Here is a 26,970-nt window from a genome sequence, read left to right as displayed (position 1 = left end):
AGTACCCTGTTAATACCCTTTGTTTATACAAATATTTTGGTAAAACTTGAATAGCAAATGGGAACATAGAAGCCTGCCAAAAAAGAAAACAAATAACTAATATTTTCTCTAATAATCTCATAAAAGATGCTTCCAAAGTAAATACTACAAGATAAAACTTTACACTGTTTGCCACTACAAATACAATTGAAAGCAGAATTAAAAGACTACAGAAAGAAGTGAGGCGGCAAAAAAAAAGACTACAAAGGGAAGTTGAGTAAAGAGGTGGAGAAAGAAAAAAATGGGTGCACCCCAATTCAAAAGAAAGAGGGGAAAGGGCAAAAATAACCACCTAACAGGCTTATGGAACGACACCCTCAGAGAACGCACTAAATGTACATGTTTAGCAAAGCTGCTGATTGAGTTTTGGTCAGATTTTCACAAAACGAACGTCGCTTTGCCCAAAAGCAGTTCCACAAGCAGGACACTTGCGATGACGGATCTCTAAATTTCTCTGGATGCATGGATTGCAGAAGAGATGATAACATTTTGTGATTACTACCTGCAAAATATTTTAACAAGAAGATCAGGGTCAAGGTCATTTGTAGCACGTAAATAATGCCACTTCTAAATTTAGACAAGGTTGCTGTAGTGTCTAGATGGAACAAGGGGCATCTGTAAACCAAATATTTACAAAAAATTAAACCCTCCCAAATAGAGAAAGGAGCCTATATTCTTTTTTTGGGGGGCAAGTAATGATATTTTGTAAATGGTAAAACAGCACAAAGACTGCACGTAAAAGATTAGCAGTGTGAAAAGCTCGATCATATATAACATGGAATCTACATCATTAACGAAGGTCGTGTTGCACTAAAAAGCTAGCAAAGAAATACAATTTTATTTAAGCCTATTATGTTGCTATGTTTGCCTTCAAAAAAGTCAATAGTTTCTTTCCGTCCAAATTAGTATCTTTTCTTCCTGATTTCCTCAAAAGTTTCAACCAGAAACGATTACCCACTTCGGGAGCAAAAAAGAATGCATGAACATACCTCTTTTGGCCGATCAAGACACACTCCACATTTGAGAATAGTCTTGGAATCATTGATTTCATCTTGCAGTCTTTGCACTGCAGCCTCCCCACTTGCAGAAGTCAGCTCATCAACGGTATTATTCAACTCCACTAGCTCTTCATCAAGCTTCTTTTTCTCACTCCTAGATCGACAAAAAAAATCATAAAATCCGGAATCAGCAGATGCATAAAAAGATCATTTTCTTCAAGAGCAGGAATATTCTACAGTTAGAAATGCATGCACAGGACACTTCTAAGAAAGTTTGTGCATTTAGCTATAATTAACCTTAAATATATACAGCAAAAAGATAAAGCCAATAAACCAGCAGATTGCTTGTTAGCTCACATTCTACAACAGGCATTGGACTAAAGAATACATATACACAGGAGGCTAAGTCATCCAACATCCAATTGTAAAATAGCAAACTGAATATGCATGACAACAAAAACTAGCCAAGGTTGAAAAGAATACCACCTTTCAGTTTCCCGTTCCATCTGAATCTCATCCAGCTTTCTCTGGAGCTGTTCGTATTCCTTCTCAGAGGAGGAAGCAGCAGATCTCAGCCACTTCAATTCCTTATCAGCATCTCCCAATTCCCGCTTTACGATTTCCAGGGTGAGTGCAAGATGTCTATCTTTTTGGGTATAACTTAACGCTTCTGTAATGTGACCTTTCATCTGCAACACAATGATCATGGTTGAGAAAGAACAAAACAATTCCAAATTAAACCTTCACATGCCACAAAGAGGCAGCAGGATACCTGGTCTTCACTTTGAGCTATCCTCATTTTCAGAGATTCAAGTGATGTTTTAGACTGTTGAAGTTGTTCTGTTAATACCTGCTTCCGAGAGAGAAGCAAGCTTTGCTCCTGCTTTATCTTCACGCTCTCAGAAACTAACTGCATTTAAAACCCAAAAGTAAATATGATCTACAAGATTCAACTGCATCACTTCCTATGAAATAGCCACTGGTGTAGGATAGTCATTGCAATCAAGGAAAATATGATAGTAGAGACCTTTATATGATAATCATCCCTCTCCGCCAGCTGCTGGAGAAGATGTTGATTCTGCGTCTGCATGTCCTCATAGGCTTGACCAATAGTCTAAAATGTAAAAGGATCAGAAGAATGCCGACAGAAAGGAAGTGATGCAATAAATTGTGACAAATGCAGTCGGTTGAGTACCTCAATCTCAGAAATATAGGTTTCAGCCTCCCCTTCTTTTATTTTTATCGCCTCTCTTAGCTCTAAAACACCCCTGCAGTAACACTTCTATAATTACAGGATAAAAGCGAGCATCTCTAATACATAGAAGATTGAATAGATGATGCACACTGGATAAAGCATATATACACATGTAGACATTCAATGCAAACTATTTTTAAAGTGTGCCAGAGAAGAAATATGAAATAGTCAATAAACTCCAGTAAAATAGAAGATCCACAAGAAAATCTCTTTTCGATATGGCATTAAGAAGAACCAAACAGAAGATACCTTGTTCTTCATTCTCAAGAGGAGTGCATCAATAAGATTGTCCTTCCACATAGATCGGTGTGTACTAACCACCACATATCATACAATTAACGAAAAATTCTCCACCTAATTTGGTGAAGAACTCAAGATCATGTCACATGCAGGTCACAGTAAATGGTTTAATAGAATAGCAGGCTCCTTAATATAGATATTGATCAGAAAGATTTTTGCAAAGAGCTCAGATCTCAGGGATATTCTCACAACTACTGCCAATAGCATGCCCATATCACTGTTAAAGGATCTCAATAAATTTTGGACAGCTTTCTTTATATATTATAAACTAGTGGTTTGTTTATTGATAAATGTGGCGACAGAGCCATCTCCTCTCGACTAATTCCATGGTGTACCTGCTACCTCCACCAGCACAAGTACCGATCACTCTGTTTTACCAAGGCTTAGACAGAAATGAAGAAATCACCTAATTTTCTTGCCTCCGCAAGAATTTGAACAAGAGACCTCATGGTTCACAGTTTGCTTCATTGAATGCTATATCAAAACCTAGAGTGCTTCTACTAGTGCATTTGAAGGATGGATTCGAACTTAATGCAAGCACATATTGTAATAACAAACAACCACTCCAGAATGAATCAAGAACAGAAAGAACTGAATAGACTGGCCAATTGTTGTTAGAGCTGCAAGGGAGCACGAATTTCATTTCAAATAAATACATTTCTAGTCATTCCAGAAAGGCACAAAAACAATTACACAAAAAGATGAGAAGAAAGTATCAGAGAAAGGAACCTGTCGGAAGCATCCAGTTCTGCCCTTAGTTCTGCAATTTCTGCCTCAGCAGCAGAAAGCCTCTGCTCACAAGCAGCCTCAGATTCATTAGCAGCTTTCACTCTCAATTCAAGATCATGTTCATTCAGAGCAGTTCTCAAAATTTCAGCTTGCGAGTGAGCTCTTTTCTCGGATTCTCTTATTTCAGATATGTCTCTAGCAAAGAGGTCGAAAGTCTAATTGTGAATACAGGAGACAATCAATCAAGTGAAAACAAGCTTCTTTTTTTTCCCCTGATAACCAAGAAATCCCCAACAGCCAGCCAGCGATACGAAAAAACTCGGATATCAACTCGGTGGATATCCGGCCTGCCTCTCTACCCGCCTACAACACTGCAGGTGTACAAAATGGAAAACCAATCTTTGCAACATCCCATATGTTTGATTCTCACATGATCCCATGAAATCATTTCCTTACCCACTTAATAATTCATAATATTTTCTTGTAAAATTTGACAGCCAAAAGAACACTAGAACATATTAACACACACATACTCATATTCACATGTATATATACATAGGCCAATGAGTCGAAAATTCACGTGCAACTTGAAATTTATATACAACAACATACCCAGTGTATACCAAGTGAACCAGCAATACTAGTATTTATATGAGCATAAAACCTAAGAACTGCAGTTAAATTGAACTACCTGTTATCATAAATTTGCTGGCCAAGCATGTCCAAGTAGATTTGAAGTTCTTGTTTGTCCCTCTGCATCTTCTCAGCCTGCAAGAAGACTCAGGCACATAACTTGTATTGCTAAGGACAGAACTTGGTAATAATTAAGCAAAGGTCTACGCTGAAAAACTTACAAGTTCCTTAAGTGTTCGGATCTCCCCAGTCTGGTGAGCACATTTACTGATCAGGTTTCTGTGCTCAATAGCCTACAGCAACAAGTGTCACACATTTCAGAATTAGAAATGGAATCACTTAAAATAAATCTGCCTTCATGTTCTTTATAATTTCAGTTCCCCTTTTTTGGGTTCTCCGGGGAGGGGACAAGAAAAACAAAAGAGAAGTGGGATTAATAGTATTGACCTTTCACTAGGGACATTTTGATCACAAAGCAAATGATTCCAAAAATATTTAATAGCTTGACACAACATGCTCACTGGTGTGGTTGGAAAAGATCATTAGTTTTCAGTGTCCAAAACACACTGGACCCCATTCTTCCTAGTTAAAAAAATGAATTCCTATTTATTAACAAAGAGGTAATCAGATATAAACTATATTATGGCACCAAGACTCAACCTTTCTTCCTGACGAAGCTTCCAATGCCCGTCTTTCTTCACGTAAAGAAACAGCTTCTTGAGCTGTCTCCTTCCAGCGATTCAGCTGAGCTTCCATCATTCCTATTTCTTTTGATAAAGCAGAGCCCATTATCTGAAACTCCTTTTTAATGTCTTCCCTTCCTGCAAAAGTCAACCTTCTCTTAGCAGATTATTACAAAATCTACAAACTACAAGTCTGACTTGAAAATACACCGACCTGAATCTTGAATAGCTTCTTCCATTTTGATTTCCTGCTCATTTTTTTCAGTTATCAATCTGTAAATGCGATGCTCCAATTCCTCAATCCTTGACTCGGAGTTATCAACTGCTTTCTTTGCTGCATCCACAGCCTCTGCTTTTACAACCAGTTCTTTCTCTCTTCGTGTGATAAAAGACCTGTCAGCCTGAATTTAATTTAAGCAAAGACGACACGCTAGGATACACCATCGAAACCACAATGATACATGAAAAGTAGTGTAGCTTAACCTGAAGAGAGTCCGCCAGAGCTTTGTATCGCTCTGCCTCAGAATTCCAATGGTGAAGTTGATCATTGCATAAGGTATAAGCACGAGATGAAGACACATATCTATCGTCCTTCAGTTCATTCTACATGGACAGAAAACAAAATTTAGCCTCGCGACATATGGAAGCACTTGACCATATAATTTCAAATTAAGTTTTAAATTTTACTGAAAACAGGAAATTCTTGTTGAAACCTGAAGATCTTGCAACTGCTTTAACAAATGTAGATCGTCTTCCTGGGCATCTTGAAGCTCAGAGAGGCGGTCCTCTTTCAGTATCTGCAATCAAAACCATCATTCCTAAATGGGCATCATCACACAGGCAAAACACTAGGTGATAACAGTCACAGTACCTTTGCCTCTTCTATAGACTCCTTCAGTTCCCGCACGCCTTTCGTTCGGTCTGTATGTTTCTCAGGTGACATACTACCATTAACTGCACTTGAAATTGTTTCCTGCCCCCCAGATGCCACATTTTTCTGCATTTTCAAAGTAACTAGCTTCCTTCTACTATCTTCAAGTTCTGTCATGCTCTCCTCCAGCTCACCTTTTACCATTTGCAATAAACACATATTCAAGGGACAGTTGCAGTTGCTCAAAAAACGTTAGTCAATACAGATAGTTCACATCCATGTCACCAGATGCATTGCCTGAAGATAAACACTACGAGCCCGTTTGGATAGGCTGAAAAAAGTGGCTTTTAAAAAGTTCTTTGTAAGTGCTTTTGAAAGTGCTAAAACTTATTTTAAAAATAAGCAGTTACGTGTTTGGATAAAAGTGTTGAAACTGAAAAAGAGTTGTTGATGTGTTTGGTAAACAAGTGTTGTTAAGCACTTTCTTTTTGTCAAAATGTCTAAAATGTCTAAAATACCCTTAAAGTTGTTAAAGTTGTTAACAATATGTAGAGTTTATTATTATTAATTTTTGTTTATAAAATGATTCAAATTAAAATTAATATATATATTTTAATTCAGTTTCAATATAAACTACATTTTTTAAACATGCGTGGCTACTTGATTTAATTCCACATTATTTTTTATTTGTTTTCAATCACACCTATTCTTTTTTCTTCTTCTTGTTGTTGGTGTGTCTCTTTACAATTAGTTTTTTTTATATGATTGGCATAGCAATTGAGTTCCTTGGAGACTATGATAATAAATTGACACCTAATTCGTACGTAAAAATTGTTCGTCATTGATCACTTCTTAGTTATATTACTTCACATGCGGAGCTTCATGACAAAGTCCTAGAATCTCACTCGTAAAATTTAAAATTTCAAGATAATGATTAGTAAATTTTTTTTTTTAATCACAGAAGCTGAAATATGACAATTTGTAAATTTTACTCCACCTCAACCTTCCTCAATATAGTGTGTGATATAGTACGTAATGAGTAGTTTGGCATTAATTAAGCAAGAAAATAATGCAGAAGTTGCTTTATGTATTGATAATCTAGAAAAAAATATTCAAATCATATCACTTAAACTAACTACTAATGACTACAATCATTACCAGCAAAAGGAAAAGTAATTAGTTATAACGAATTAAACCCCAACAATAATGTCTATAATAATACTCTACAAAATGTCAGTGTATATAATTGCTTAATAAATAAGAGCAATTTACAAGTTATGTGATTTATGGCTACACGAGGGTAATCTTGGAATAAGGAAGAATTATAAGGGACATAAATGTCTTTTAGTTGGTCAACTTATAATGGCTTATAAGTCCAAAATAAAAAAGTAAGGGATAGGTTACTTTTAGCTTTTGAATTTTAAAAAGCCAAATTTAACTTTTTTTAAGCAATTTTTAAAATTGACAAACACTCCCAAAAGTAAAAAATGGCTAAAAAGCCATTTTGACAAACTTAAAAGCCTATCCAAACACCTTCTACATCTACATCTCCAATTTGGACTTCCATTTACCAAACACAAATCAATTTGATATCAAAGCTGAACTCGAATTCATAATACTGATTGTACTCGATGTAAGAGCTGAAAGAAGACATAGTGAAGTGTTGAAAATACCCTTGAACTTGTCACGAATTATTACTTTAGCCCCCGAACAATGTTCCCCAATTAAAACACCCCTGCGCGTGACTAAACAATCTTAAAAACACCCCTTAGCTGCCACATGGCATAGGAGGTGGTCTCAGACACATCTAGGCGCGTGAGGCTTTTAAAAAATGCCACAATAGCATAAAAGGGCCAAAAGCCCATTTTTTTACTTTTCTCTTTATAATTATAAATACATTCCAACAGCTACAATACCCTTCTTCTTCACATTTGAGTTCTCCCCCATTAAAACACTCCCCAAGCTTGAACTCAATTTTTTTTCTTCTTTAATTGCTGAATTGAATTTCTTAGTCTCAGTTGATGACTATACTTTGTAGATGTGGATTTCCGTCAATGTTGAGAATTTTATGGTCGAATGATAATCCTGAAAGGGGATTTTGGGGTTGTAAAAGTTACAAGGTATGTAGGAAAGTCAATTTTAATATAATATTGTCGAATTTGTTTTATGTATCTTCTTTTGTCACTGATTTTCCTCCACTTTGTACAGTTGAATGGGCAAACTTGTTGCAATTTTTTGAGTGAAGTGTTGAAGACACCTCTGAACTTTTCACGAATAATTATTTTAGTCCCCAAACAATGTCCCTCAATTAAAACAACCCTACACGTGACTTCGACGAGCTTAAATACACCCATGAGCTGCCACAAGGAACTGCATGATTCCACTCACCCCAAGCTTGGACTCAATTTTTTCTTCTTTAATTGTTGAATTTCTTAGTCTCAATTGATGACTATACTTTGTAGATGTGAATTACCGGCAGTGTTGAGAATTTCATGGTCGAAGGACAATCTCGGAAGGAGATTTTGAGGTTGTAAAAATTACAAGGTATGTAGAAAAGTAAATTTAAATATAATATTGTCGGATTTGTTTGTGAGTGTCTTGTTTCCTTTAATATCTAGTGGAGTGATATCCCTTGTTGTTAGCTTTTATGTTTTTTGTTTGTTATTTGTTATCTGTCCTGAGCTGGGGTTCTATCGGAAACAGTCTCTCTACTTCATCTGAGGTAGTGGTATGGACTGCGTACGTTTTACCCTCCCCAGACCCCACTTTGTGGGAATAAACTGTGTTGTTGTTGTATTGTCGGATTTGTTTTATGCATCTTCTTTTGTCACTGATTTTCCTCCACCTTGTACAGTTGAATGGGCGAACTTGTGGCAATTTTTTAAATGAAGTGTTGAAGACACCCCCGAACTTTTCACGAATTATTATTTTAGTATTATACTTATTTGGGTAGGTTCAAGTCATCAATTTGGGTTAGGGTTACATTGTGTTGTCAGCTCCGATCACCGACATTTTTTCTAACCAATGGAACCCAATGGAATCCTAACCCAAAGCAATGACTTCAACCCACCCAACTAAGTATAATACGAGCTAAAACACTAACCCAATAAGACAAATCAAAGATTTCTACGCTAAGGGTCGGGTTTTGTAATTTTGAGAGAAATCTGATAGAGAGGAGATATTTTGAGAGATTCTAGAGAATGAGAGAAGTTGATCAGGTAGTGGGGATTATTTTTTGTGTTAATTATCTACGTGGATTGACACGTAAATAACACATCAACATATTATTCCAACTGGACTGTGAATGGAAATCATATAGTTCCTTGTGGTAGCTCGAGGGTATTTTTAAGCTAATTGAAGTCATGCGTAAGGGTGGTGTTTTAATTAGGAAACATTGTTCGGGGACTAAAGTAATAATTCATGACAAGTTCGAAGGTGTTTTCAACACTTCACTCAAAAAGATATGCATATCCATCCAATCATACACAATGGTTAACGCTAAGCATTAGAAACCAACTCAGACAACCACATATGCACTCCGCAAAATTCAATATTGTTAGAGCTGTTGTTACTAAGGTCTATAAGCGCAGGAAAAAGGGTGAAAATAAAGCATAAATGTATCTATTTTATTTATTAATTATTCTGTGAATGTATTTCTCGTAGTTTCTAGCAGTTTAGGCAGTATTTTGTGATATATTGTAGCAGGAAGAAAAGAATAAAAGGGGGAAGAACATTCTGTAGGATGCTTCTGGTAGATTAGGAGGTTAAGGTTCCTCGAAATACCTTGGTTGTTGAAGTATTCTCTAGTTGTCGCTTGTAAAACTCATTCTACTTGTTGGTAACAATTAATAATAGTTGAAGTTGTTGTTTCTACTTATACATTATTTCTGGAAGTGTACATATTCTTGTCAAGGAGATTTCAGGTTCCTAACAATTTTGGTATCAGATTCTTTATGGTTTCAACCAGAATGGATGGGAGGATTGAAGGATTAGAGAAGACAATGGGCGAAGTAGTAGACGAGATTGGTTCAGTACATGATTACATGGAGCAGTTACGACTCTGGATGCAGAAAAAAGATGAACATGACGCTGAAATTCTTCAACATATGAAAGGAAAATCAAAGGTTCAGACAGATCCAATTAAAGACACAGATCTGATGGCAGAAAACAGCAACAATCGCAGAAGCGATGAATTCCGGGAAGTTCAGCCACCATTTCGTGAAGAAACACGTCCTAGAAGACTGGAACTGCCCGTATTCTCCGGTGACAACCCATATGGGTGGCTTAACAGAGCAGAGCGTTATTTTCACTTCAACGGCATTGATGACAAGGAAAAATTGGAGGCTGCTGCAGTATGCTTTGAAGGTAGAGCACTAAATTGGTTCCAATGGTGGGAAACAAGAACACCAATTGTCACATGGGTATGTGTTTTGAGTAGCCGTACTCCAACGATTCACTCCATCACAATTAGGAAACTTATATGAGGTGTTGATAGGACTGCAACAAACTGGAAGTGTGGCTCAATATAGAGAAGATTTTGAACTACTTTCAGCACCCTTGAAAGATGCAAATGATGCGGTTTTGATGGGGATTTATATAAATGGACTGAGAGGAGAGATCAAGGCAGAATTGCGTCTTAGCAAGTTAGGAACTCTAACCCAAATTATGGACCAAAGCCAGCGTATTGAAGAAAAGAATTGGGCTCTTAGCCAAGCCCACTTGCCTAGACATATGTTTATGACACTTCCTAGGGGTTCGACGCATTTTCAAGGAACTGACAATAGCCGAACAAGAAGTGTTACAAGTCCACATGTGCGTGTAGCCACAACGCCTTATCATTCTGCCCGTACCACAGTACCACGACATTTTCAAGAGCATAAGCAAGGAGAAACCATGCAGGACCTGAAAATTCTGCAAAGCGTAGAGGATCATACAAAAGGCTATCTGATGTGATGCAGAGTATCAGGATAAATTGAGAAGAGGACTTTGTTTTCGTTGCGATAAAAAATATGGCCCCAATCATCGGTGCAATTCAAAACAGTTAAATTTGCTTATTGTTGATGGAGATATAGAAGAGCATTCTGAGGACATAATAAATGCAGGGATGGATCAGTTAAGTGTTCAAGAAGAGCCAAATAAAGAATGGAATTGTCTTTGTACTCTATTGCAGGATTTACCACAAAGAAGTCTTTGAAGGTATGGGGAACAATATTGGGGAAGAAGGTTATTGTGTTGATTGATAGCAGAGCATCAACTAATTTTATCCCTCGCACGGTGGCGGAAGCATTAGAGTTAAAGATTACAGAAAGTAAGTCATTTGTGGTGGAAGTAGGAAACGAACATCAGGTAAAAAGTAAGGGCAGATGCAAAGAAATGGAATTGTGGATTGATAAACTAAACATAACTCAAGATTATTTCTTTTTTGATTTGGGAAGTGCCGATGTAGTGTTGGGGTTAGAGTGGCTGGAAAGCTTGGGAGATATTCAAGCTAATTTCAAGACGTTGACGCTGAAATTTGAAATAGAAGGCCAAACACGAGTTGTTCAAGGAGATCCCTCACTGTCCAGAACCGTGGCATCACTCAAAACTCTGTTTAAAGCCTTGCAAAAAGATGGAGAAGGGTATTATGTTGACCTGAATGAGTTAACAGCAAAGGACGACCAAGAGAATTTGGATCTGCAGCAATTACTACACGAATTTGGAGCTTTATTTGAGAACTAAAAGGGTTGCCTCCTACCAGGAGTCATGATCATGCTATCTTACTTAACGAGGGATCTAATCCACCCAATATTCGTCCATATCGTTACCCCCATTACTAAAAAAATGAGATTGAGCGAATTGTCAGGAAATGCTTGTAGCTTGTAGCTGGTATCATTCAACCAAGCACAAGCCCTTTCTCTAGTCCAGTGTTGCTAGTTCGCAAAAAAAATGGTAGCTGGCGTTTTTGTGTGGATTATCAGGCCCTTAATAAGATTACTGTTCGCAATAAATTTCCAATTCCAGCAATCAATAAACTATTGGATGAACTTGGAGGTGCTACTATATTTTCGAAATTGGATCTGAGATCGGGATATCATCAAATTCGGCTTTGCAAGGAGGACGTCGCAAAGACGGCTTTTCGTACACATAAAGGCCATTATGAGTTTTTGGTTATGCCATTTGGGTTGTCGAATGCTCTATCTACTTTTCAAGCGTTGATGAATGAGATATTCCGGCCTTACTTACGTAAGTTTGTATTGGGTTTTTTTGATGACATATTAGTTTATAGCGCAAATTTTCCTACTCACTTGGAACATTTGCGGGAGGTGCTACAAATTTTAAAACTCCATAACTTGGTTGTCAATCGAAAAAAATATAATTTTGAACAACAACTAAAGTATCTGGGACACATTATTTCAGCAAGTGGAGTGTCAGCGGATCCAGCCAAAATAGCAAGCATGGTTAACTGGCCAAGTCCCAAAGATGTTAAAGGTTTGCGGCGGTTCTTGGGTTTCACTAGTTACTACAGGAAGTTCGTTCGCGACTATGGGAAAACAGCCCGGCCACTCACACAATTGCTCAAGAAAGATGCTTTTCACTGGACTAAAGAAGCTCAACAAGCTTTTGATTCTCTTAAGGAGGCTATGGTCACTTTGCCGCTTTTGGCACATCCAGATTTTAACAAAGTGTGTGTGGTTGAGACACATGCTTCGGGACTAGGGATTGGAGCTGTCCCAATGCAAGAAGGACATCCCATCGCTTTTCTTAGTCAAGGACTTTCAATTCGAGCTCAATCTTAATTAGTATATGAGAGGGAGTTAATGGCCATCGTTTTTGCTGTACAAAAGTGGCGTCATTACCTGATGGGTCAGCATTTCGTTATACGAACAGATCAACGAAGTCTCCAATTTCTCATGGGCCAACATGCTATGGCAGAGGAGCAGCAAAAATAGGAGGTTACCAAGTTGATGGGATTTAATTTTGAGATTCAATATCGCCCCGAATGTGAAAATAAGGCAACTGATGCGTTGTCCCATCAATTTCATTTTATGGCTTTTTCTATTCTACACAGCAGTACCTTAGATGATCGTTCCACAGAAATTCAACAGGATGATCAACTCCGTCAATTAAGACAAGATTTGCTTCACGATCCGGCTTCACGACCGAATTATGTTCTAAGAAATGGTTGCTTGTTTTTCAAAAGTCGGTTGGTGATTCCCCGTTCATCATTACACATTCCCATGCTCCTTGGGGAATTTCACTTCTCGCCTATAGGTGGACACTCGGGTTTTTTCCGCACATACAAACGTATTTCACAAGTGTTGTATTGGAATGGAATCAAAAGGGATGTACAGAACTTTGTGGCTAGTTGTGAAGTTTGCAAGCGGAACAAGTATGAAGCCCTTAGTCTCGCTGGCTTGCTGCAGCCACTACCTATTCCTACTCAAGTTTGGAATGATACTATGGATTTCATCAGCGAGTTACCAAAAGCAATGGCACATGATACTATACTTGTTGTGGTGGACCGTTTCACTAAATATAGTCATTTTCTCCTCTTATCTCATCCATATACAGCAAAGAGTGTCACTGAGCTATTTGTTCATGAGGTTGTACGTTTGCATGGTTTTCCCAGATCAATTGTGTCTGATCGAGATCGGGTTTTTGTCAACCAATTTTGGCAAGAATTATTCAAGTTGTCTGGAACTAGCCTCAAATTGAGCTCCGATTATCATCCTCAAACAGATGGTGAAACTGAAGTTGTCAACCGCTCATTGGAGACTTATTTACGTTGTTTTGCAGGGACACATCCGAAACAATGGCCAAGATGGATTCCTTGGGCTGAATTTTGGTTCAATACCACATACCATGGTTCCACCAAGATGACCCCTTTTAGAGTTTTATATGGGCGAGATCCTCCCTCCTTGTTGCGGTTCACTGATGACATTTCTGCTGTTGAAGAGGTCAACCAGCAGCTTATGGCTCGCAACGCTATTTTAGATGAACTCAGCTGTGCGATTGAATGTTGAAGTAGTGTCGTCTTAAGTGTTGGGCTTGGTTGGAGTTGGTTTACCGGACCGAAGAGTGGCAAGCAATATTATTACAATACCGAAAAGAACTTGTCGCGGGAGCAGCCAAAAAAGGAACAGCTGGAGTAAGAAGTCCCCAAGTGAGCGTCTTATGGGGGGCCGTCAAGCCAATAATTAAGATAAGCACGAGAATCAAAGCTTCTATAAATACAGATACACCCAATACGTCGAAACTCATTGCCCATGGATAAAGAAAAACCGTTTCAACATCAAAAACAACAAAAACTAGAGCAAACATATAATAACGGATTCGAAATTGTAACCAAGCATCACCCATTGGTTCTATACCCGACTCATAAGTAGAAAGTTTCTCCGGCCCTTTGCTAATCGGGGCTAACACTCCGGAAATGAAAAATGCTAAAATAGGAACAAGGATGGATATTATTAGAAATGCCCAAAAAAAATCATATTCGTAAAGCAGAAACATAAACGCACTCCTATGAACGTGGAAAATATACCGGATTCGATTGGTCGATTCGAATTGTAATTGTCAAGCCATCCATAACTATATTAGTCAAAACAAGAATTCATTTTGGTCGAACAGCCTAGTTTGGCTTTGTTTATTGGTTTATTGTAGGGCATATCTCATTGCAAGATTCATCGACTGGAATCCGATTTTATTTCCATTATACTTATTGCTAATCTGAAGCATGCTCAAGCTCAAATGAAAGTTTATGCTGATGCTAAGCGTCGTGCGGTTGTGTTTCAGCCTGGTGATTTGGTTTATCTTCGAGTGCAACCTTTCAAGCTTCGCTCACTTGCTAAAAAGGTTAACCAGAAGTTAAGTCCTCGTTACTATGGGCCATATACTATTTTGAACAAAATTGGAGAAGTTGCTTATCACCTTGATTTACCCCCTCATTCACGGGTGCATCCCATATTTCATGTTTCTTGGTTAAAGCGTGCAATAAACGATTCTACTCCAGTTCAGAAGCTTTCTCCTTTCTTATCTGAAGAACTTGAAATGCACGTGCAATCCGAAGGAGTAGTAGACTGTCGTACACTCTTGAATGGCTCCCAAGAGGTGTTGATTAAATGGAAGAACTTACCAGACTTTGAGAGAACACCTGGGAATCCTATGAAGTTATTGATGGACAGTTTCCTCATTTTCACCTCGAAGACAAGGTGAAACTCATAGGGGTGGGCATTATTAGACCTGTTGTTACTAAGGTCTATAAGCGCAGGAAAAAGGGTGAAAATAAAGCATAAATGTATCTATTTTATTTATTAATTATTTTGTGGATGTATTTCTAGCAGTTACCTAGCAGTTTAGGTAGTATTTTGTGATATATTGTAGCAGAGAAAGGAATAAAAGGGGAAAGAACATTCTATAAGATGCTTCTGGCAGATTAGGAGGTTAAGGTTCCTCGAAATACCTTGGTTGTTGAAGTATTCTCTAGTTGTCGCTTGTAAAACTCATTCTACTTGTTGGTAACAATTAATAATAGTTGAAGTTGTTGTTTCTACTTTTACATTATTTCTGGAAGTGTACCGATTCTTGTTAAGGAGATTTCAGATTCCTAACAAATATTAATGTTGTTCGCTAACACAGAATATACTTGAGAGATCTCATCTACTATGTTCGTGGAAATAACAACATACCCAATATATTCTGAAACACTTTGGGTTTTGGTCCTTAGACAATTTCTCGATTTTGAGCTTCTGGACATCATACGACTAGGGGTACTTGTCGTATGATAGGGTACGATTTAGGGGGTCTTGGTCATGTGTTGATCAGTGTGGTTCGGATGTTTCTGTCCAAGGTACGAATGGATCATACTAGTCGTATGTTAGGGTACTAGTAGTATGATGTTAAAATGTATGATGCCCTAAGTCTAGCCCAGAGGATTCTATTCTGCCTAAGGTACGGTTCTAGGATATCGTAAGCTTGGGTACGAATTGGCCTTAGTGGTCGTATGTTGGACAGTGTTGGGGTCCAACGGATGCCTAAGGTACGAGTGGTGGGTATCACTCATATGGTAAGGTACGGTTGGAGGGGGTGTGGTCATTCATTCCTACGGGAAATCTATACAGTTTAAGTTGGGGGTAATCTGGACATTTCTCCTCTTAACCTCTCATAACCCCACAACATAAAGCACCTTTGTGAGGCTTCATCAACCTATTTGCAATCAATCAAACTCTCTTAAACACTCTCAAATTCTCTCAAGGCTCTTGGGTCAATGAAGGCTCGGGTTTCTTCAATAAGGTCAATTTGGGGCTTTACAAGGGTGGTTTCTCTCCGTCTTCTTCGTAATCTAAGGCATGCTACTCCTCTCTCATTGTTAGTTCAACTAAAGGCATGATTTAATGTATGGTTTCATGGCATAAATGTAGTATGGGTTTGGGTTTTAAATTATATGTTAGGGGTTTTGGTCATAAATGGTTTGGTTATGGTTTTCCCATGTTTTTACTTATGGTTTTTATGTTGTAATGGTGGTTTGAACATGTGGTTGCATGAGAATGGTTAATTGGTACTTGGTTTTGGTTTTGGAAACTATATGCCCTCAACATGTTTGATAAAATGCCTATGAGAATGCTTTTGTTACATTGTTGAACTTTTATTGAAACATTTGCATGGTATAAAGTGGTAATGGAACCCTAAATTGGTTTGGATGGTTTTGAATGATTAAATGGTAAGGTCTTGGAGGTCATGGTATTGGTTTAATTGAAAACCTTGCAGGGTACATGGGAATCCCCCGAGCAAACATAATAATGAACTACTTATGGGGTACATAGGAATCCCTTTCTTTTAAAAGGTTGGCTAAGGACATTGCTCGCAAGCTAGAGTCGGTATGACGATACCACTTCTTATAGCCTTGGTTAATAACAAATGGAATTGGTGGTTTAGTTGTGTGGAAATGGTTTTAATTAGGCTATAATGACGGGGTGTGATAGCTAACCGTGAAGGTGTAAGTTCAATGGACGAACACTGGAAACTCATGTTTGCCGACATGAGAATTGGTCATGGCGACCATATACTTGTGGGGTACACAAGAATCCCCTAAGTTATTCTTGTATATATGTATCATGGAGGGTGAAGGGTACACGGGAATCCCCTGCCCTTTTGATATCTCCGATTCGTGCTGCTACATGCATTGGGGCCTGTTCAGGGGTAACACTGGCCCATATAGCCCGTGGGTGATTCTAGAACGATTAAGCTACACATACCTAGGTTAATGCTTTTAAAGTCATGCTAAACCCGATTCCCTTTCCCGACATATATATATATATGGGGTTGTGAATGCATATGGTTGTTTATTTGGTTTTAAAGGTTGGCATTATTTTATCCTTATTCTTGAGTACTTGCTAGCGTTCACCCGCTAACTCGTCTTCGGGCGACTATAATCCCATGCGATGCAGGAACTGGCCATACCACTTCTCTTGCTCAGTGATCAGATTCGGGGACATCTTAGAGTTGGATTTAAGTGGTGAGCTTCCATACTCCGGAAGGCTCCATTTCATGTCATGGATTTCTTTACACACTTTGGCCATTTCATAGACTTTGGTTTTGGCTATGATCGGGGGCATGTCCCGACCGAATATTATGTTACTTTCGGATAGAGTCTTTGTGGGACTACTATGGGTTGATATGGGCGGTGTCGATATGGGTATCAGCCTTGGCATTCGTATTGGTATTGGGGCTGACACCAGCTGACTGTATTTGATTTATGATTGTTCCATTTTGTTTTGGATTGTATACAACAACAACATACCCAGTGTATTCCTACATAGTAAAGTCTGGGGAGGGTAGAGTGTACGCAGATCATACCACTACCTCAAGTGAAGTAGAGAGGTTGTTTCCGATAAACCCCCAGCTTAGGACCGACAACAATATAACAAACATAAAACATATATGCATATAAGCTCGTACGGTATGCAAAAACAAACTAACACCGCTAGCCACAAGATAATACTAAAAATTCTCTATCCGAAACCATAGACAACACTCAACACCACTAACAAGAAACATCAGACAAAATAAAGAACGTTCCCCTACTGTTACCGACACACTCCCACCTCCTAACCCTCTACCCTAATCCGCGTCCTCCACATCTTCCTACCAAGAGTCATGTCCTCCGTAAGCTGTAATTCTTCCATATCTTGCCTAATCACCTCCCTCCAATATTTCTTCGGCCTACCTGTACCCCACCTAAAACCATCCATAGCCAGTGTCTCACACCTCCGCACTAGAGCATCAGAACCCCTTCTCATCACCTGTCCGAACCAACGTAACCTCACTTCTCGCATCTTGTCCTCCACCGAAGCCACTTCCACCTTCTCCCGAATAATCTCACTTGTCGCCCTATCTTTCCTGGTATGTCCACACATCCATCGCAACATCCTCATCTCCGCCACCTTCAACCTTTGGATGTGGAAGTTCTTAACTGGCCAACACTCCGCTCCATACAACATAGCCGGTCGGACTGTCACTCTGTAGAACCTACATATATATATATTTGGAACTCATCTGATATGGTATTGTAGATATGGTATTGTAGGGGCAGTTATGGTGGTGTATTGGGGGTGGTCTTCAGTCCCGGTTGGACTTGAGACACCTGACACGACTAGACCCTAGTTTGGGTCGTGTCATATTTCCACAAAAGTAGGGTCTGGGGAGGGTAAGTGTGTGCAGTTCATACCACTACCTCAGAGATGGAGAGAGGTTTCTGATAGACTCCCGATTCAAGACAAAAACAGTCTAGAAAAGAAATGATCAAGGAACAAGAAAGAATAGGTATTAAAACACCAGATAATAACATAAACAAGACTAACACCAAATAATATAATAGATGAGAACACACTCCAAAACAAGCGCTATGACTACTAGCACGGATAACAAAACAAATTCCTCCTATCTATTAGCAAGGAAATAAATGTTGCAAATACCTTCAAGACGTTTTAACTCAGATCGATCCACTGACTGGCTTTGATTACAAGCTTCAATTGCATCAGCATATTCTTTGTGTTTCAAATGAAGAACATCAATCACACGATGGAGATAATTAGCCTCTTCTTTCATCATATCATCAATCTTACTGAGAAGAATGATAGCATCTGAAAATTTCAATGATCAAGTGTAATCAAATTAGGACTGATACAAACACCAATTATATACATAGTAACAAAGTAAGTTCCAAAGGCAACTAACACTTGCAATGTAATTAGAGCATAAAGAGGATGGGGTAAAAGAGTAGACATATCAAGATCTTTCCAGGTTCCCAACCTTCTGCAGATGACTTTCTTTCCAAAAGACGAGCAAAATTTTCGGTTTTAAGTCGCTCAGCATCAATAGCATTTTCCAATGATTTCATCAATTCAAGAGTAGAAGAGTGACGCAGATCAAGAGCTTCTTTGATATTCACAGCGGATCCATCATTGGCATTGCTTGGAATGGTGTTGGTTTTCAACACCCTACACAGGAATATCTCCTCCGCAGGACATGATGGAATTGAACCTAAATATTTTTAGAAATAATTGAGTTATTCTTACTACAATGCAAAAGATCTTATTTTTTCTTACATTGAACTTTCAGGATGATACATAAACCCAAATTCACTTATACTTCTAACAGCCAACCTCCAGAATAATCTTGATGATCCAAGCTTTGCAAACCAATTTGATCTGCCCCGCTGCGTGCCCCAAGGAGAATTAAATCATCATCTAGCTACATAGAGTTATTAGAAGATCATCAGAACGGCGCAAATCACAAGTTGCGCTATTTTGGCCATTCAGACACCACACAACTAGGATTATTAAGTAAAGAAGTTACCTGATTCCAGATCCGATTTAATGTAACCAAGAAGTCATCATAAGAAGCTTGTTTGTCCCTTAATTCTTTCATTTTGGCTTCTAGATCATGCAACTTATGTTTCTGTGCATCTAACTGTTGTACTAGTTTCTGATTTTGATACTGGAGAACTGCAGCATCAACCTGCCCCCCAAAAAAATAAAGAAACTCAAACTATTTATCCAATTTATTAAGTTCTGTACAATTCATTCACATATACCAAGACAACAGAAACTCTCAATTACATTATTTCCAAATTAAATATCATGTAATTTGTGCATCAAGAGTTATTTATTTTCTTAAGCAGAAGCAAAGAGAAAAAAAATTGTAAATCAGGCTAGACGAAGATAGTAAAGAATCACATATAATTCCACAAAAAACAAATTCAACCACCGACACAGATTATGGTAGTGTCCAGACCAGCTTCTGCGCACCTCACCGATACTGATTACTTATCTGCAACAGTGAGAATGGTTCTTCTCCGCGTTACAATTCGGACATATATATATACGCACTGTGGTATTTTTGCCTTTTTTTTTTTTTTGAGAATGCAATGTGGTATTTTTGCAACAGATGCATTTAAAGGAAACTGAATCCGCGCAAGATTCCACCATTGAAGTCCTTGCTGATTTTATATTTAAAAATTTTTTTTTGTGCAGGTGAGTAATTGTTTGACTTTTTGAGGAAGAACATTCACAAGCTAACCAAGATTAGTCACATTACTCTCACACTCTTAAAAGGTTTAGTAAGTTTTGTGATGACAAGAAATTGAGTTATGCCCCCATCAAAAAGTTAACTAAAAAAACAAGGTGATCATAATACCAATTAAAGGAAATAAAAAAGATACTCCCTCCGTCCCATTTTATGTGTCATCATTTTCTTTTTTATTTGTCCCAAAAAGAATGTCATCTTTCCTTATTTGGTAACTATATAAAGATATAATTCTACTTTTACCCTTATTGGTCCCACTTATAAGGTCAACTTAATTATAAACAGTGGTAGTACACTTTTTAATAAAAGGACAATTTGGTAAAAAATCATCTAGTCTTTACTTATTTCTTAAAAACTCCGTGTCTGGTCAAACTATGACACATAAAATGGGACGGAGGGAGTATTTAAATAATTAAATGACACTGTGAGTCAGGAAATCTTAGTAGCTCAATTGGCTACCAGAACTCCCACCTTATTTATTAGTGAGGTGTAATTCCCCTTCTTGTAATCCCCTCCTCATTTCCCCTACCCCAAACTTTAAAAAAAAAAAATATAAAGACGTCGTGAGCTAAGTTTTCCTAAAAAGGAATATATTCAAATCAAGAGCAGGCCCCGTTCCAATTCTCGTTTCCCAATGTGGGACCCCAGATTAAATTGTCCACGCTCCATATGTCCGGCCTTGGGCATGGAAAAGGTGTGGAAAGTCCCACATTTGTCTTTTAAGGAATGGGTGGTAATCCTCACCTCTCGAGCTAGCTTTTTAGGTTGTGTTGCAAGGTCCATTTCTTTAACACTTCCAAAGTGAACCACTTTGTTTGCCATCAAAGTTGCATCTAAGATTTGTTTTCCTTCCACAAATGCAGTCTAAGAGGCAGACATTGTCTTGTCCAACACTTCTTTTAGTCCTTTAGAAAGCACCTTAGAAACTACCCTGTAGATGCTTCACACTAGATTTATTGGCATGTAGTCCTTCATGTTTATAGCTCCCTCTTTTCCTGGAAAGATTGCTATGAATGATGTTATGTTTTGGAATACTACAAAGAGTGTTTTGTACAACGATTACTTGCTCCAAGTCTCTCCTCAAACAAAATTTATATTGATCCAAAATTAAGGTAAATAAAGATGTACGGTGATTTATTTCCATCTTAAATTCAGCCAAGCCTCAAACAAAATTGTAATGTAAAATAGAAGTGAGTGATGTCCACCTTTGAATGAAATTTAGCAATTCAGGAAACAATTGAGTTCTTAAAATTCAATTTTCTCCGACTGAATTAGGAAATCAAAAACCTAATCATACATTTAACGAGCAAGTCACATACAAAGGCTTTTCTAATAATGAACTTTTCATAATTGATCAAGTTCTATGGTAACTGAAGCACATCCTGAAAAGTATTATATTATATATTAGCACTGGTTTGGTATTTGATATTTGACATCAACACTTTACGACACCATTCACGAGTCCTATACCATCAAATTCAATTTTAAATACTGTGTCCTTTTTTCCTTTTGGGGTCGGGATCGCGCGGCGGGGGGGGGGGGGGGGGGGGGGGGACTTACACCTATTCTACCTCTACCCCCTACCCAAAGAGTCAACAACGGACCTTCCTAATCAGCTTCCTTGGTAACTGAAATCCCCAATACCGAAATTGGGTGGAGAGCTTCTCAACTGTGACCTTTAATTCAACACCAGAATCTGATAATTGAACAGCAAGGTGTACAAATATTTCTCAAATTTATAATTTTGAATACTTAAAAAAAGTTCAATATGCGGAGATGCCATATTTTGTGTGACATCAGTAAGAGGTCCGAAAAAATACAACTTACCAGACGAACTAAAATATATAGGACCAACAAGATGAATGATATTCATGAAAGATACACAACTTACCAGATGAATGATATTCATAAAATAGGACACTTACGCTTCTATCATGCTTTCATGGTAATCTTGTCTTAATAGTGACTTATTATTTAAAAGCAGAAAGGATATATATCCTCCAATTTTTCAAAGTTTTATTTCTCCATACCCCGACAGTATTGAACATTCTATGTACTTTTATAGGACCAATACTCACTTAGCCACTAATATAATGATTTTAATTTTATTTTTACGATTTCGTTCAAGCCTCTGCTTCAGTCCGAAAGCTAATCTTCTAGTTGCTACTTCATGGGATAACCAGGTTGGTTTGCTCTCTGTTGGTATTTTCCCCCTCTTTAGAAAATTATAATGGGTCTTTTTACCTTTTTAGTAGGGATAACTGGGAAACTTAGGTAACTCTACTTTTGGATCTACTACATATGTGATAATTAAGGGTGATAGGAAATCATGGCAAACTCAATATGTAACGTTTTCTAAATAGTATTCTAATTGCTCACTAGTGTGGTTGCTTAAACCGATATTCTAAATGATTAGTTCAATCAAAATATGAGGTAATGGGCTAGCGTTGGATGGTTTTAGGCGGGGTAGGGGTAGGCCGAAGAAGTACTGGGGTGAGGTGATTAGGCGGGACATGGAACAGTTACAGCTCACCGAGGACATGACCCTAGATAGGAAGGTCTGGAGGGCGCGAATTTCGGCAGAGGATTAGGGCCAGTTTGGGTCGCTAGTGTAGGGAATTACTTGGTGGGGATTTTATTCCTGTTATAATTCCGTGTTCCGTGTTCCATGTTTTATTACAAATCTGTGTGCTTTCCTCTGCTTTCCTCTGTTTTATATTACTTATGGGTGCCGTATTTATGTTATGTAATCTGCTTCTGTGCTTTACTATGTGTTTGTGTGGTATCTCGTGCCTTGAGCCGAGGGTCTATCGGAAACAGCCTTTCTACTTCATCAGAGGTAGAGGTATGGACTGCGTACATCTTACCCCCCAGACCCCACTAGGTGGGAATACACTGGGTTTGTTGTTGTTGTTGTTGTTGTTGTTTTACGATTTCGTTCAACTATTCCATTTCTATTTGTTCGTGTAGCATAGTGGTGCTAAGCGCTCAGGGAGAGTCGGTCTATGCATAGCAGGTGCACAGGTTCGAATCCCCGCAGCCGAGCTGTCTTTGACTTTTCTTGTGGGCCGGGGATCTATCAGAAAAAACCTCTCTATCTCACCTATGAGTTAGTGGTATGGACTGCATACACTTGCCCTCCGTAGACCCCACTTTGTGGGAGTATACTTGGTATGTTGTTGTCGTTGTTTTGTTCAACTATCTTGAAGACTTTACTTTGAAATTTGTTAAGCCTCTGGAATGTTTGAGCTCCTTTTAGTGGAATGGATGTAGTTTCAGAAAATTAAACCATATGAACCTTCGGAGTTCGGTATGTAGTTGGAGATGCGAGAAAATCTTTGAAGGATAAAACACCAGTACAAGAAGGAACGAAGAAGATAGAACAATATGAAGCATTAATCCAGCACTGCAACTCCAATCAAAACGAAAGAGAATGTCTACAGTGTCTACGGCGATAATCAGTTTGAGAAACTGCAAACTGTGTTTCAGACCAGATTGGTAATCATTAAGCGTATCTAATGATGATTCACATTTTGAGACAAGAAGCTCGAGGAGAGTAAGTTTGAGCAAATAAGGACAGGGGAGAGTAAGTTTGAGAGAATAAGGACAGGGGTATATGCCATGAGAGGAAGAAGCAACATACGAAAATCAACTTCCATCAACAACATCTATCTTTACTTGAAGTTCTTTCCATTATCTTTCTTCAAGACTAGAGAATGCAAACTCAATCACTGTTGCACCTTTTGCATCTGTTTGACACCATCAAAGTTTCTATTCACTTCATAAAAATATTTTTTAACAAGTAGGTAGAATAGTGCAAATTCTCTTTTGGCAATTTGCACCTATTGCCATATCAAGCAACTAATAAATGATGGCAGGAAATAGTTTAAAAGAGCATCCCCTTAAGGTTCTGAATAGTTGCACCTTATAAAAAAAAAAAGAAGTATGTAAAATTAAACAGCAAGTTTATTAGCTATTACTCTGTATTCACCACAACACCACAACACATCAACCTAATGCTTCAGTTGTTTTTTTTTAACCAAAAGGCTTCAGTTGTATCTAATTGATAATCAGTTGTATCTAACTCATCAGAACTCCTTAACACAAAATGAAGTGATACATTTCACAATTTTTAGACAGAAATTTACTTCGTGCTGCTAGTGTATTAACAATACATTTATATAAATGGTGAGGGGAATTAATAGTATGACCATATCATTTGTCATTAATAAAAAGCCTAAACATTTAAGGGCATAGCAAACAACAAGGATACACTTTCAGAAAAGCACAACCACAGTCACCCAAAAGGGATTTCTTCTATAAGGCCCAAAAAAAAAAAGAAAAGAATAACTAAGACAGAAGTTGTTGCACTTCCATAACTTCACCAACATTTTTCAATAACAGCAGTGTCCAATCAGCTTGTGTGAATCTCGATCTCGACTAATCCACCAACCATTGGAGGTATAGGAAATACAACAACATATCCAGTGTGGCGTTTGGGAAGGATTGAGAGTATGCAGACTTAGCCCTACCTTGTAAGAGAGAGAGACTATTTCCTCTAGACCCTCGGCTTAAAATTAAGCATTTCCAAGTAGCTTGAAAAGGGATACAGAAATAAAAGTAGCGACAACAACAAAATAATGTGACATGAGAGAAGTACACGATATACAAAAAAAAGAACAATAATAACAATAAAATAATACGATAACCAAAGCACAACAAACACAGGTGACAATCGAAATCAAAGAACAAGAAATTGTGAGAATATTACCATTGGTAAGGAAGAAGGTCCAAGTACGACCACCAAGAAAGCGAGAGAATGCCCAATTACCAACTAACCTTCTACGGTAATCTGTCAACCTCCAAACCCTCCAATCTAAGATCATAGCCTTGGTAAGCTCAAGATGTGCCATGTCCTATCTAATCCTTGGGCATCTACACTTCTCCTTTTAACATGCTCAAACCATCTCAGTCTCGCTTCCCTCATCTTATCCACCAGGCCACTCCTACCTTGTCCCTGATATCTTCATGCTTAATCTTATCACTCCGAGTATGCCCACACGTCTACCTCAAAATTCTCATCACCGCAAATTTCATCATCAGAAAGCCAACACTCCAATCCACAGAACATAGTCGATTTAACACCGCTTTATAGAACTTACCTTTAAGTTTTGACAATATCTTCTTATCACAAAAGAAACCTAGGCTAATCGATATGAGAAAAGATTGCTCCTTCCAACTTCATTAAAGTTAGGCTATGGCCTTGGCATGTGCTTTTCATCATTTGTCCTCTACAACAAATAGTACCCAATAAATCATCCGAACAACTAAAAAAAAGCATCACCTTGAAGGCTTGACCAATCACTCCTCAAGATCACAACGTACGCCTCATAAAGCCCTTCTTTTAGGTTCTACATCAAAAACACTAACTTCCCTTCTCATCCCATAAATCATCACACTCTTATTCATCCATATAACTGAAAACTAGTCGTATCAATCCATACAACTAAAAAAAACGTAGCACCTTGAGCAATCTCTCCTCAAGATCACACCTTCATAGCTCATAAAGCCCTAATTTTAGGTTTTATAGAAAAAAATATTAACTTTCCTTCCCATCCCATAAATCACCACACTCCAATGCATCCATAAAACTAAAACTTAGATAGATCAAACCCTTTTCATTTAAAGAAAAACATATAAACCTAAAAAACAACAAAGAAAATAAAGAACAAAGATTTATATATCCTTATACTAAAAAGAGATAGAACCGAACCCGAAAAGGGTCATTGTTCTTTCAAATTTGGAACCCTAAACAATATTTAACCTACCATACAAAACAACTTCAATTACAAAAGAAACAACCATAAAAAACATATAAACCTAAAAACGGACAAATAAAATCCAGAACAAAACTTTATATCTCCTTATGCTAAATGAGATAGAACCGGACCCGAAAAGAGTCATTCTTCTTTCAACTATGGAACCCTATAACAACAACTTCAATTACAAAACACAACCATGTCTCCTTATGCTAAAAGAGATAGAACCACACATGAAAAGGGTCATTCTTTTTTCAAATTGGAAACCCTAAACTAACATACAAAAGCAAGAAATTCAATTACTAACAAACAACCATAAAAAATAAAATTAAGGGCATTCATGAAAAAGTAAAAGAACTTTATGGCTCGCAATGCCCTAATTTTAGGTTTTATATCAATAAGGTATAAATCACCACACTCTAATTCATCCATAAAACTGAAAACTAGTCAAAACCCTTTTCATAAAAACATATATAAAACTAAAGATCAATCAACAATTACAATAAAGACAAAAATTTATATCTCCTTATGCTAAAAAACCCTAAACAATTTTTATTTGTAACTAATTATGCCTAACATGCAAAAACAGCAGCTTCAATTACCAAAAAAAATTAAGGGGCATTCAGAATATGTTTTAAAAAAAATTAATCTTACAGCTTTGTTATCAGAAGAAGCTTTGGAATGTCTAGCCATAGTAGTGGGTGAGGAGAAAACAGCAGAATTCAGATGAGGTCTTTTCTTCTGGGGTTCCTCAGATGCAGCAGCAGAGTTCTCCATTTATATACTAATTAAAATTAATATCAATTTTTTCATTAATATTAGAATCTCCAATTTCAAGAAAGTTCAAAATTCTTCAAATTCTGGAAATTAAAGGTGGAAAAAAAAGCCAAGAAAATGGTGAGAATAGAGAAAAACAAGAAAAGGGGGAAGTGGGGGGGGGGTTGTTGGGGGGGGGGGGGGCTGAGGAAGAGAGGTTCAGTGAAAATGGAAGAACTATTTGTGTGTGTGTTTGTGTATGCTGACGTTGATGAAAGAAAGATCATGTTGGAGAAAAATTGGAAAGTTTTGTATACTATTT

At 37.8% G+C, this 26,970-nt stretch overlaps 1 protein-coding gene across 2 annotated transcripts; it reads right to left on the bottom strand.

The window, feature by feature from the left end:
• Positions 1-58: 58 nt before the first annotated feature.
• On the bottom strand, positions 59-26,924 carry LOC107873951 (E3 ubiquitin-protein ligase BRE1-like 2). Of its 2 annotated transcripts, XM_016720871.2 has the most exons (19): positions 26,547-26,924; positions 19,345-19,506; positions 19,152-19,239; positions 18,799-19,029; positions 18,462-18,629; positions 5,509-5,702; positions 5,351-5,434; positions 5,121-5,240; positions 4,852-5,038; positions 4,615-4,775; positions 4,176-4,247; positions 4,013-4,089; positions 3,322-3,516; positions 2,233-2,305; positions 2,065-2,151; positions 1,810-1,947; positions 1,524-1,726; positions 1,029-1,191; positions 59-541 (listed from the first exon to the last, which is right to left on the bottom strand). In XM_016720871.2, the coding sequence occupies exons 1-19, from the start codon at positions 26,667-26,669 to the stop codon at positions 410-412; spliced, it is 2,658 nt and encodes an 885-aa protein (XP_016576357.1). In that variant the 5' UTR covers positions 26,670-26,924; the 3' UTR covers positions 59-409. The 2 variants fall into 2 exon arrangements, with proteins under 2 accessions (XP_016576357.1, XP_016576359.1); XM_016720873.2 differs by lacking the exon at positions 26,547-26,924 and having other exon boundaries at positions 19,152-19,235; positions 19,345-19,487.
• Positions 26,925-26,970: the final 46 nt, after the last annotated feature.

Source organism: Capsicum annuum, chromosome 1 (genome assembly GCF_002878395.1).
Source record: "Capsicum annuum cultivar UCD-10X-F1 chromosome 1, UCD10Xv1.1, whole genome shotgun sequence".
Classification (NCBI taxonomy): domain Eukaryota; kingdom Viridiplantae; phylum Streptophyta; class Magnoliopsida; order Solanales; family Solanaceae; genus Capsicum; species Capsicum annuum.
This window is presented reverse-complemented; position numbering and strand designations above follow the sequence as displayed.

Bases quoted from the DNA above. Each gene is read 5' to 3' on its own strand.
- LOC107873951 (XM_016720871.2), bottom strand. From the start codon at position 26,669: ATGGAGAACTCTGCTGCTGCATCTGAGGAACCCCAGAAGAAAAGACCT. The intron at 2,306-3,321 runs GTTCCTTTCTCT...GTGTTACTGCAG, and splicing joins GAACTGGATGCTTCCGACAG to GGGTGTTTTAGAGCTAAGAG. The intron at 1,192-1,523 runs GTGGTATTCTTT...TTGTCGATCTAG, and splicing joins ATGGAACGGGAAACTGAAAG to GAGTGAGAAAAAGAAGCTTG.